Source organism: Caloenas nicobarica, chromosome 5 (assembly GCF_036013445.1).
Source record: "Caloenas nicobarica isolate bCalNic1 chromosome 5, bCalNic1.hap1, whole genome shotgun sequence".
NCBI lineage: Eukaryota > Metazoa > Chordata > Aves > Columbiformes > Columbidae > Caloenas > Caloenas nicobarica.
In genome coordinates, this window is record NC_088249.1 from 39,056,783 (window position 1) to 39,069,721 (window position 12,939).

At 36.1% G+C, this 12,939-nt stretch overlaps 1 protein-coding gene across 1 annotated transcript in view; it reads left to right on the forward strand.

The window, feature by feature from the left end:
- The window catches only part of TTBK2 (tau tubulin kinase 2), a 67,258-nt gene that overhangs the window by 31,829 nt on the left and 22,490 nt on the right, over positions 1–12,939 (forward strand). Inside the window, exons 6-12 of the mRNA XM_065635876.1 lie at positions 1,293–1,358; positions 1,947–2,039; positions 3,035–3,160; positions 6,580–6,737; positions 8,355–8,571; positions 10,007–10,218; positions 11,388–11,991. Of these exons, the coding sequence (XP_065491948.1) occupies positions 1,293–1,358; positions 1,947–2,039; positions 3,035–3,160; positions 6,580–6,737; positions 8,355–8,571; positions 10,007–10,218; positions 11,388–11,991 (1,476 nt within the window). The remainder of the gene's footprint in view (positions 1–1,292; positions 1,359–1,946; positions 2,040–3,034; positions 3,161–6,579; positions 6,738–8,354; positions 8,572–10,006; positions 10,219–11,387; positions 11,992–12,939) is intronic.

Below are 12,939 nucleotides of genomic sequence, written 5' to 3' on the forward strand. Positions count from 1 at the left end.
TGCATAATCCTGCTGGATTTAATCAATAGGGTTACTGACAGTGATGGCAAGTCCTGACATACTGAAATGATAGCTCTCAGTGTAGCATCTCTTGGTGGGTAAGAAGAAATTATATGTATACTGTGGAGAAAGACTGAAGTGTTTTATCTTAATAGGGTAGTAATTCTGTATTGTGGTTATCTTGGTGTATATATCAAACCAGGCTTTTCAATGTATTGTGCAAAATTTTTAAAAATCCTAAGAATTGTTGTGAGTCTGGGGCAGGCAGACAGATCACCGATATCCCTTTAAGTACAAGTCAAAGGTGAGGAAGATAATTCAAGTTGCTCACATTCACTGTTAGAGGAAATGAAAAGAATTATTGATAAGATAAGACTGTGTAAAAGAAACCAAATTTAGCAGTTCTGGCAATTCTTGCTATATAGAATAACTAATGGAGGGAGTAGAATAGATTGGATATCTGTCTTAGGCAAAGTAATAACACCATGGTTTGATTTTTTTTTTTTTTTTAAATTGTAAATGTATAGCACTTATTAATATTATCAATTATATAATTCTTTTTGTAACATTATATTTGAAGGAAAGAAGGATGGGAAAATATATTCTGTGATTACGAACCACCAATTGACCTATGATCATACAATATCTAGAGTGTCAGGGAAGAAAAACTGGTATTCAGAAATTTGAAAATATTTTAAATTGGTGCCTTTAGTGCAGCCCTTGCGATTTATTGCTCAGCTACAGCTTTGAGACTTACCTGTGGCTTTCTTTGCTTTTGGAATTAAAAAAAAAAAATAAAAAAAAAGATTGTTTTGCTATTTCGGAAGATAGTTTGTGAAAAGGTTGCTAGTACATTTCAACAAATGTCTGGTTGTCTGTTCATACCGCATAATATTGGTGTGTTTTAGCAAAGTGGAAGCAATAGCTGTGGTTTAGATCCTGTCAGAATTTTAAAACCCAAAATAGTTAAAATCAAGAAATAATTTCATTATTGGAGGAAAAAGAGAAATAGTTCTGCCATATAGCTTTTTTGAGGGATAAGGTAAACAGGACTTGATACCTCTGGAGAACAAAAACTGACATAAATAAATGGTTTAAAAAACTAAGACATATGTCAGTTTGTGGTGCCCGCTTGATTTCTGCTGAGAACTTGTAAAAACACAGTTAACTGAAAGAAAACAAAAAGTCTCAAATGATATTTGTTGTGGCTCCATACTCAATTTGTAGATGCCCAGTTCATTAGTCAGAGGGTTTATTTCTGACAATCTTTTTCTTTTTCTATTCTTTGGCAGCCTCGAGCTGTCGCTGGTTTTCGAGGAACAGTGCGATATGCATCCATCAACGCTCATAGAAACAGAGTGAGTATATGAATATCATAGCAATCTCATGTAGCTGAAAGCAGTCAGTAATGCAGTTGCTTTTGATTTCATTTTTTTATTTTCTTATAGATGTATTTATTATGTACAAACTTATACTTCTAAATTTTAAGAAAGTATAATATACAGTAGTCAAGGGTAAAAAAGTTCTTCTTGTAGAAATAAGAGTGGTTTTAATAGTTACCTTTGGTGTTCAATTGTATTGTAAGTTAACAAATTAAAAAGGTGAAGTTACTGAGTTTTATAAAATATATAATGTCCAGTATGTCATCTTAACCTCATACACTAAAGAAATCTGAATAAAAACCTCTTCCAGTATAACAATTTGCAATGTTATTTTAACACACTTCAACTTCTGTTTTGTTTTTCTGTATCTTCTATGGAAATTCACACGTATGGTTCTGCTTAAAATAGTTACTGGATTTAATTATATGAACTTGTTTTGCAGTGTTGATCATATTAATTTTTATGTATAATAATTTAAGTCCCCAGAGCACCAAAAAAATTTATCTTCCCTTTTAGTTTATAGGTATTTATAAGATGCATTTGAATAATATTTCTTTTTCACAGGAAATGGGTCGGCATGATGACCTCTGGTCCCTGTTCTACATGTTGGTGGAATTTGTGGTTGGGCAACTGCCTTGGAGAAAAATAAAAGATAAGGTAAACCTAGAAGTGAAACCAAAGAGCATGAGGGAGATTTAATACTGGATTTCAAGTGAATGCTATGATAATGATTCCACTAAGAATCACTGGTTCATTAATTTTAACAGTATATTTTCTAGTGTTTCCTAGTGTTACTTCTCATTGCTGGTGTCGTGGTGTAAAAAGCAATCAGATTTTATGAACTGTTCTAGGCAGAAAGTGTCTTGTGCTTCTAGTTTGCAAATGGTTTAAAAAGCAATAGTAAGTGTATGTATGCCACTTATTTAATGTTCCTGTTTTCACTTCAATACTTTTTGATTTCGCCTATCACACATTTAGAATTTATTTTGATTATTTTTGAAATGGGCATTTCTGTTTTGTTGGTTAATGAAAGTGAATCAGTCAATATGCAGTAGTGCCTTCAGTCATATATCATAGGTGAGGTATGTGAAGAAACAACAACATCTAATTAGCCTATTACTACTTTCAATTTCTTTTGAAATTAAATTCAAACAAGGTTACTCTGATGTGGTTTATGCATTGGTAGATGACAATGTGGTATAAAAGTAGCATCTCTTTGTTTTGGTTTACTCATCTTATACTAAACAGGGTTTACTAATATTACGCACTATACTGTGATGACCCAATCTACACCAAGAAGTGACTGAACTTCAGATGATGCAACAAGATATTTAAATTTTTAAAACATGCTTTTTAGAAGCATTGCAGTGTCTAATGACAGTCCTTGAAATCAGGCAGCATTCAAACACAGAAGAAAATTAAATGGTGTTTTGTACTGAATTTTAAGCTTGTACATTATTTTGCCTGTGTACTGAGGGCAAGGACAGAATCTCTTGCTATCTGATGTAGGATGGTATTCCTCAGTCCTTTTCATTGTCATGTACTTACAAGTCTTTCTGGTGGGTAGTGTATTTAATGGCTGTAAGATACAATAAGAATATGTTGTAGCAAAGTGAAGGCATGTTAATGTTTGTTGTGTTATTTACTCCTAGGAGCAAGTGGGCTCCATTAAAGAAAGGTACGAGCACAGACTTATGTTGAAACATCTTCCTCAAGAATTTAATGTCTTTCTGGATCACATTTCTAATTTAGATTACTTTACAAAGCCTGATTACCAGGTAAACATTTTTACTATTTTGTCTTTCTGATTTTTAAGTGGCAGAATTTTATCCTGTTTCATCTTCAGTTTCTTTTGATTTCATTGTGCAGTCTTGGTAGTGATTATGGAGTGTGCCACCACAAAGTTACTTTAAGGACCATCTGCAGATACTTTGTGGTTCAAAGATGTGATTCTTTTCCATTTGGGAAGAGTTAAGGCAGTTAAGTTTCTGAAAACAGCTGGCAGCTGCTTTGCAGTCAGTATTCTGTTAGGATGAGGAGTTATCCTACAATCATAGGCTCTAGGGAGTGCTTCTTAAGTTAAATTGATCAGATTGTTCTCTCAGTGGTAGTCTTTCTGTCAGTTTTACAAAATCTGGAGCTCAGCACCTACAATATCTACAGCTAGAGTGCAACATGCAGACATGGTGGGGTTTGAAGACTGACATTTGTCTACAGAGATCACCAGAAAACTAGTCATTTTTCTTTGTTTAAGAGAGTGTTGCCTGCTGAAATAGATAGCCTCAGCTCAGTGATAAGGTGATAGGTGCTGAGAGGATATGCTGTAGAATATGTGTCTTATTCTGTGTTGACCCACGATTTAAAAATAAATAAAACTCAAAGATAGGAAATTGTTCTATACCAGTATGTGGAAAGCAGCAGAGGAATGCTCAGGAAAAGCAGCGAAAGAGAGACTGAGAGCTTTTTCAGTCTCCCAAACTGACCTAAGGTTACACCACGACAAATTGTCCCTGTGTGCCTTCCCTCTGGCTCTCTGAAGCACACCTTCCTGTCAGCTTCCCGCTTGCGCCGACTGTCTGCCACTGGGCATTTGTTCAACTCACTAACTCAGCAAAACCAGAAGGAATGGTTTTCTGGTGGTGTGCAAGCTGAATCAGTTCAACCAAATAAACAAATCATTCTGACTAATTCTGGAATTGTAACCGAATGATTGTATTGGAATTGGAATTGAATGATTTCTGTGCTTTATTTGGTAAGATTGACAGGGAAATCAAGATACATTAGATTCAAAATAAGAACTGAAAATCTCAAGGGATAACTAATTTCCTGTTAGCAAGGGAATTTCTCTAAAAGTACCGGTATGTTGTTCTGCACATTTGGGGGGAAAAAAAAAAAAAAAAAAAAAAAAAAAAAAAAAAAAAAAAATCAATTTTCCTGCAAAAATTTGAATGTAAAAAAAAACTTAGTAAAATACAGAGAATGTTCAGCATTCCTGAAAAATAAATACCTTGATCTTTTTTTCCCTTTTTTATTACAAATTTCCATAAAATTATCCTATAGTTTGCAATTAGGTGAGGAAAATGATGAAGAAAGTTTTTAGTGTTTTGTGTGCCTAGCTATAAAGATGAATCAGATTTCTTTTTCTTTGGTGGTAAAAAATACTGATTGCAGAAATTTTAATATGGCATAGAAAAGCCTTGATTGTAGGCTGGTAAATAGGTTTTCTTTACATTATATACCCTGAATGATAAAACATATACATAGGCATGGAATCATAGAATCATAGAATGGTTTGGGTTGTAAGGGACCTTAAAGATCATCCATTTCCACCCCCACCTGCCATGGGCAGGGACACCTTCCACTAGACCAGGTCACTCAAAGCCCCATCCAGCCTGGCCTTGAACACTTTCAGGGATGGGACATCCACAGCTTCTCTGAGCAGCCTGTTCCAGTGCCTCAGTACCCTCATGGTGAATAATTTCTTCCTTATATCTAATATCAATTTACCCTCTTTCAGTTTAAAGCCATTACACCTTGTCCTATCACTACATGCGCTTGTAAAAAGTCCCTCTCCAGCTTTCTTGTAGGTCCCCTTTATGTACTGGACATTTTGCAGATTTTTGCAAAACCTTTTTCTGTGGTCTGCCTGTATCTAACATAGCAGATGCACTCATGGATCAATGTGATACCAGGACAGAGTTTCTCCATGATAGAAACAGCCCAGTCATTTACTGTCCTCTGGTCATAGAACATTTGCAGTTGTGTGGCTGCAACCTGAGCCTTCTAACATGGTCCAGAGCAGGATGGTTTTATTGAGAGCGATGAGAAAGTGCTTTACTTTCCCTGGTCATTTCAGCTCTGATCTCTCTCTTAACTAGTATTTGTTGTAGCAATGTTATTCATATCTTTCGTATGTATCGTTCTTTGCTTGTATTTATGGTTAGGCATGGAAGAAGAATGTCCATGGTCAAGATCCCTGCTTTGAAGAGTTTACAGTCTAAAAAGTTAATGATATAGGCCCAGAATCCACATTTGATTTGGCAATGTCAGATATGTTTATTTTATTCAGGTATTTAGGCACACATTGCCTCAGCCTCCTGACCTCATTAAGCAATTGAGTTTGTATTTGCATTATAGCAGAAATTGTAGGAAAGATTTAAAGGAGAATGACTTTAAAAATGACTTTAGAGAGACTGCTTAAGGTTTACAGGAAGCAGAGAATAAAGAAAAGTACATGTGGGACAGAGAGTGAACTGTGGCTTTGTGCAGTTCAGTAGGGTTTCCAAACTGACTGAGATAGATCGCACACCAAAGGTTCTTGAGAGTAAGGATGAAATGGATACGACTACTTTATACAAGAAAAATGATCCAAACTTCCCATCTATTTTAAGTTGCCACAGGGTATATATTTTTAGAGGAAGCCAGAGGAAAATTTTTGGCATCCTTGGTTGGAAGAAAGAATGAAAACTAGAGTTTTAGCTTCTAGGGGGGTGGGGGGGGGAATAATTTTAGAAATGTTATAGAGTGAGAGATGATGTGATATGGATACAACCTTCCCACCAGTGACTAGAATGAGACAAAGGTTTTTCTTTCTCTGTCACGGACACAAATTGTTCTAGATGCTTTTTCACAGCGTAAAATGAGGATAGAAAACTTTCAGTGTGTCATTTCTGTGGGATGAATGTCAGCGTTGGATAAAGTAAGTGATACATGGTTTAAAATGACAGAGATGTATGACTTAGCAAATCAGTATCCTTCCTTATGTACCTGTTATTAATTTCCTTGGTTTCTAATGGTGTTGCCCAATATATTCTTTTATCTTCTGCTGCTAGAGAACCATTGGATGCTATTCTGCAGCAATGTAGTTATGCCTCTGTGTGTGTGCATGAGTGTGTATCTTTCTGTCTTTTTATGGAAGACTATGGTGTATCCTTGCTTCTCTTTACTCATAAAAACACAGATGTGTTTTATTTTGTGTTTTTTGTTTTTTGTTTTTTTTTTTAATAAAACAGAATTTTGCGTATCTTAACTTTGAAATGTTGGAAAATAAGAAATGGTTAATATAAAGAACTTTTTTTGGTAAATTGTTAGTGAAAATCTTGAAGAGACATGTCAAAGTATTAAAGGAGGATATTTCTTAATTGTTTGGTCTCTTAGACAAAAACGAAGCTTATTAACTTTTTTCTTAATTTTTTAGCTTCTCATGTCAGTGTTTGACAACAGCATGAAAACGTTTGGGGTTATTGAAAGTGACCCATTTGACTGGGAGAAGAGTGACACTGATGGCTCTCTGACAACGACAACAACTTCCACCACACCTCAGTTACACACTCGTCTTACTCCGGCTGCAATTGGGTATGTGTGCACATTGTGGTCCCTTAAAAAGCAGCTGCAGAGTACCAAAGGGAAATTATCTCTGTTATGTATTTTTTTCTGCAGGATGTTGAATAAATAGAGGAATGGAGGTTTGGGAGTATTTGAAGTATTTCCCTTTTTAGGATTCCTGTTTATGTTATCCTGACAGATCAGCACTGCAGTCCTAAATTTATAGCAATAAAAAATAGTAGCTCAGGAAATAGCATATAAATTTGCTAGTCCATCCTTTGCTAGATCATATTTTGTGAAACCAAATTGTGTGTCCTGATTTTAACTGCCTTGAAATAAACCCGTTGTCTTCTGTAAACTTTGGATAAACTATGACCTGTGATTTCCTTACAACTTTGAGAAATGAATGGATCTTTATAAGAAACTTGGAAATAGATTTTGGTCATGTTTAAAATAACATTAAATGTGGTCTTTGAGACATTCTGTAATAAACATTGCACTTCATCCAATTTAAATAATACCTACACTCAGGGAGCTGGAGAATATAAGAGGTGTTTATGGGTGAGGAGGAAGATTTTTTGCCTGTTCTAGGCCTTGAGTAGATCAACTTTTTATCTAAGATTCATGAAGGTTGTGATGTGGGAGTTTTGACAGTGTAGTGTGGCTGAAAAGTGCCAGAATTTCATGTAGGATGTATTACACTCCCAGTAGTTCAAGGTAATTAAAAAAAAAAAAAAGTGTTAAAATAAATGTCAGTGAAGGCATTAACTGGTGTTAATATTACATGGGTGTACAGTGTGCACCACTGAACACACTGAAGTTGACAGTGATTTTGCATATGATTCTGTCCCATTATCACACTAAGCATCACACTGGAGTTATTGATAGTCTTGGCTGCAGTTAATGATTTTGGTGACTCTAAAGGAATTACTTTTAATTGACCTTTTGACCTTTCACCTTGTAGGAATACCATTGCTTCTGTTTCAGATACTGAGCTAAGCCTTAGCCTTATTTAGCCTCAACTTAACGGGACTACGGGACTTTAATTAAAATGTAATGACTTGTTAGCATTAGGGTTATGTTTTGATTATCAACAATTGGACCAAAATAGCACTTTGATAAGAATAGTGATTAAAACTGCATTTAGTTTGCTGAGTGATCTCTCTTCTTCTCACAGTAGGTTTTGTTATTCTACCAAATTTTTCGGAAACTATATTATATAAGTTGCGATTAATGTTTTTGAATAGAAAAACATGTACAGAAGAGTTAGGAGTGAAACTGAGCCTGGACATGATGTCTAACAAATTTTCTCAGAAGTTGCTTCGAAAACATTCAAAAAACCCAGTTTTTAAGTGATTGAGGTTATTTTGGGTTTTTTTGGTTTTTTATTTTTTTTATTTCTACCTTTTGTTATGTGCCTAAATTAAAGAGACATAAATTGTGAAAGCTAAGTGGGATTTTTGATATTAAATAATTTACAAGACTTAGTTTTCTACAGAAGCGTGCTTTTGCTTGTCATATTTTGTTTCTTTCTTTTAAAAACAGAACATAATTTAGAGTAGAAAATAATTTCAAGAAACACATTAGAGTCCTCAAATTTTTACCTTTCTGATTTTTTTTTTTTTTTTTTTAAAACTACTTTTGTAGAATTGCCAATGCAACTCCTATCCCAGGAGATTTGCTGCGAGAAAACACAGATGAAGTCTTTCCTGATGAACAGCTCAGTGATGGAGAGAATGGTATTCCAGTTGCTGTCTCACCAGAGAAACTACCTGGATCCCCTGGGCATCAGCGTCCTCAGGAAAAAGATGTTTGGGAAGAAATGGATGCAAACAGAAACAAAATAAAACTAGGGATCTGCAAGGTACTTACAAATCTGCATTGTGAAGACCATCTTTGAACAGTTTCCTGTCCTCATAGTGCACATAAGATATAATTAATAATGCAGTCTTACTAATATTAATTAGCCAGAATAGTCTAAGAAAACAAGATTTTTGGTAGACCTAACACATTTTATTAGAGCAATTTATATATTGGAACAAGTGGATAAGCTTTTGGGCCTTGTGATGCTTTATCAGGTCTTTATGATGACTAGTAGATTGCTGATTATTTGAGATTCTTTGTAGTTTATTCATATTTGTGTTCTTCAGACATGATTTTGATTCTTGCTTGCTGAATGAAACCAAAGCAAATTTCCTACATCTTGCATGTATAGAAGTTAGATAGTGAATATACAAAAACTAGTTTAATGTTGTTCTTCAGCTGACAGATTGGCAATGTGATGGGCGGTTCCATTTAATTCACTTGGTGCTTTTGTCTCCATGAGATATGATACCTTTGTACTGATCCAAAGAGGTTCATGGGCTAGTCTTCAGAAGAGAATGCTCCTTAATTTTGAAAAGTGGTCTCGTAGAAGTGGTTCCTGTCTCCCTTGCTCACAATCACAACATTTCATACTCAAATGTAGCCTTGTTTCTTGATATAAAAATGTTTCGAACGTGAAGAGGGATCTGCTACTGAAATGTTCTTTAGCTAGGAGAGCTATCTAGTTTTGAGGCTGTTACTTTTTTGCTAGAAAAGTGTATTGTGGGAAAGAATAAGGCATGGTGCCTCTTTTCAAATGTGCTTATTTGTTTGTTTGGGTGGTGGTGGTTGTTGGTTTTGAGGTTTTTTTTTTCCTTTTTTTTAAACCAAACAGGGAAAAAGGAGAATTGCTCTGGTTTAAACAAAGGCAATTTCTATTAATTTTACCCATTGAAACTAAGGATGACCATGATTTCCCAGCTCTAAATCCTGTTCAGTTAGTATGCAAGATGGAATGCGGTTGGACTAAAACGTAGTTCTAAGTCATGGAAATATCTAGTAGATTTAGTGTATACCACTGTTAAATGCTCCAGAGAATCACAAAGACAGCTTGGAAACTACTCTTCAATAAGAACACTTGACTGTAATGCAGACTAAAGATGCTACCAAGTGCCAGGTTTCAGACTATTGTTAAAGAAAATTTCAGAGATGGGTGTGAAATATCACAGCAAATTTAAGTGTATTACAGAGTTTTTGAGACTCTTGTTCTCAGACCTACCCAGAACTAGTATATTACTAGTATTTTATCTGTTGTAGGTGTGTGCTGAAGAGCATGCCTAAACTACCTTAACTATGGCATGAACTTAAGGACCATCTCAGATACAGATTGGCTTATCACTGGCTAAAAACCTGGATGGTATTTACCACGTAGTGCCTTGTCTTATTCTGTTTTGCTGCTCCTAGTGAGTGACATTTTTATGTGACTTTTTGCACAGGCTGCCACAGAGGAAGAAAACAGCCACGGGCCAGTGAATGGAATGCTCAATGCACCGAGTCTTGGTTCTCCAATTCGTGTTCGCTCAGAGACCACCCAGCTAGACAGAGATGTCCCACTGGTGCGAAAGTTGCGTTCAATTCACAGCTTTGAACTGGAGAAGCGCCTGACGTTGGAGTCAAAGCCAGACACTGATAAATTTCTTGAGACCTGGTAAAGAAATAATTTTTATTTACATCTCTTCAGGGTATGTAGCTAAGATACTATCATCTTTCCTCTGCTGTGTGAAAACCAGGAATGGAGTCACTGAGTTATGCTTATGCAAGCTACCCCGAAGTATTTGCTATGTTAATAATATTGCTTGAGTAATGCATTTCACCACCTGACAGCTTCTTTAAAAAAAGATTAGTGCTAGTATACAGTTAAAGTCAGACTTCCACACTTGAGAATTTTATATTTCAAGACCTGGTGGTGTAACCTTGATGTGTATTACTTTTTTCTTCAGTGGGATACTCTTGACAGTCAGTACAACTCATCCTAAATAAGAACAATGACATCACGTTCTCAATAGATGCAACATGGGATTAGGTTAAATGACATGAGAAGGATAGTTTACAAGAAGTGGAGTTACGAAGTTAGAAGTCTGCCTGCAGGTTTAGTTATGCCCAAAGGTGTTGCACCAGCATAAAAAAAATCTTAATAGAAGACAGAGGTCTTAAAATGGAATTTGAAAGTAGAGAAGAGACAGATGTAGGAGAACAGATTCAATCAATTTGCCTATGAAGAGAATAATAGGAGAAGGGCACAGTGAAATCTGACTGAAAGGCAGAGCGGGGACAGGAGAAGACAGCTGAGATTATGGCAATGGCAAAATCCTTTGAAATGCATCATAGAGGGGTTAGGAACTCGAATTTGGTGAAGCAAGTTATGCAAAGCACAAATAAGGAATCAATCAAAACAATTAATAACATTCTTCTTGAAAGCATTTACTAACTGCTGCTGGAGACATCTCTTTCTTCTGTTCTGCTTTGGGTCTCTGCGTTGTAGCACAGATTAGGTACAGTGGACATGTGGTGGTAGCCTCACCACTGAATTGGTATCCACTCACTATTCTGCTTTCTGGTGATTACATTTACAATACAATACGATACATTGCAATTACACTTAGGATATGTGCAAATTTCTAAGACCGTATGCCCATTTTTACTTGACATCACAGTTATATGTCTCAAATTGTGGATCTCCAATTATTGTAGTTTGTTCCAAAATACTACAAGAAAATTTTATATAAATCTAGTTTTCGTCCACTGAAAAAACTCAAATGTAGCTTACATTATTTAATTAGTTCTTAACTAATTCAGATATTACCTTCTTTTCTCCAGTTTGGAGAAGATGCAGAAAAACTTGAATGCCGTGACAGAGACTCCTGTTGCTGCTGTTCCTCCCCTTTCTCAGAAAACGCCCATTCCTGCTCCTGTGACTGCCCACACGGACCATGTTTGGCACTATGATGAAGAATATCTTCCAGATGCTTCAAAACCTGTGTCAGCTAGTTCTCCAGAACATGTCGATGGTGTTGTTAGCAATGGATTTGTAGCTGTCAACTTAAGCTCCTGCAGGCAGGAGGTTGATTCTAAGGAATGGGTGATAATAGACAAGGAACGGGACTTGCAGGACTTCAGGACAAATGAGGCTTTAAGGCACAAAACAACTGGAAGTCCCTCAGATGAAGAGCCAGAGGTACTACAAGTTCTAGAGGAGACCCCTCCAGAAGAGCAGCCCAGACAGGGTGGTTGGGCAGGAAACAGTGTCCATGCCAAGAACCAAACTTCAGGCGTAGAGTTTGCTCTAGCCATGGAGTGTCATCCAACTGCTTCCGAACAGCTTACAGATAAACTGGAACTTCTGTCCGGAGCTGCTGGACAGCTTCTTGCAGCCACCCCTACAAGTCCTATGGAAGCTCAAGCAGAAGGAGCACTCACTCCGGTAAGAGAAACGGTCGCTGTTTTATTGAACCTCTCTTTATTCAGAATTATATGAGAAGATAGCAAGGGAAAAGACAGTGTCTAAAATAGAATAATGTAGCAGAAATTCCTACTTTCATCAGGGTTTGGACTTGATTCTTGAGGAATGATCTTCCATGTTCTGTTATATGAGTGTTTACACGCTTCTGTGGACATGGCTGTTAGTTCTGCAAGTACAATCCACAGAACTGGCCTCAGTTGAAAACAAATGAACTTATATATACTTATATCTATAAAGAAGCTCCTTATGCAGTGATTCCTAATCAGTGAGATACACATGCAAATATATGTTTTTGATATTTGCAGTACATAAACATAAAATTACAATGAGTATGTAAAGTTCTGTGCTACAATGTTTCATTTGTTTCAGGAAAAGACTAACTGAAATTAAAGAAAGGGAGTTATTTTCTGTCACCATCATTGATGTAGTGTTTTCTTCTGGAATTCCCTTTGTTTCTTCTGAAATTTCTAATGGTTCTTATACGAACAACTTGTTGGATTTTATAAATTGTTGCTACTTCTCACTTCCAAGATAATATTGCAACCACTGCTTTGCTCCCAGAGTTTTCTTTTCACTAAGACAGATGACTTTGCTTCTATTGCATCCTCTTCTTTTTGTGTTTCTCTGTCTTTTCTAAAGAATTCTCATTTCTACAGGTTTTGAACATTTACCTTTTTTCTCCTCTGTCACTGACTGTAAACAAAGACTTCTTTGGCTTTACTTCAGGAGGAAGTGAGATTAACGGTTAAATGATTGGGAATCAGCTCCTGGGTTTATTTCTCCCTTTTCTCAGTAGATATCACGTCATCTGTGATATAAAGGACAGTTCTTTCAATCTCCTTTCAGCCAAGAAACCTGGCCATACTTACACCTCACTTATCACCACTACTTATGAAAGTAACGGGCAGC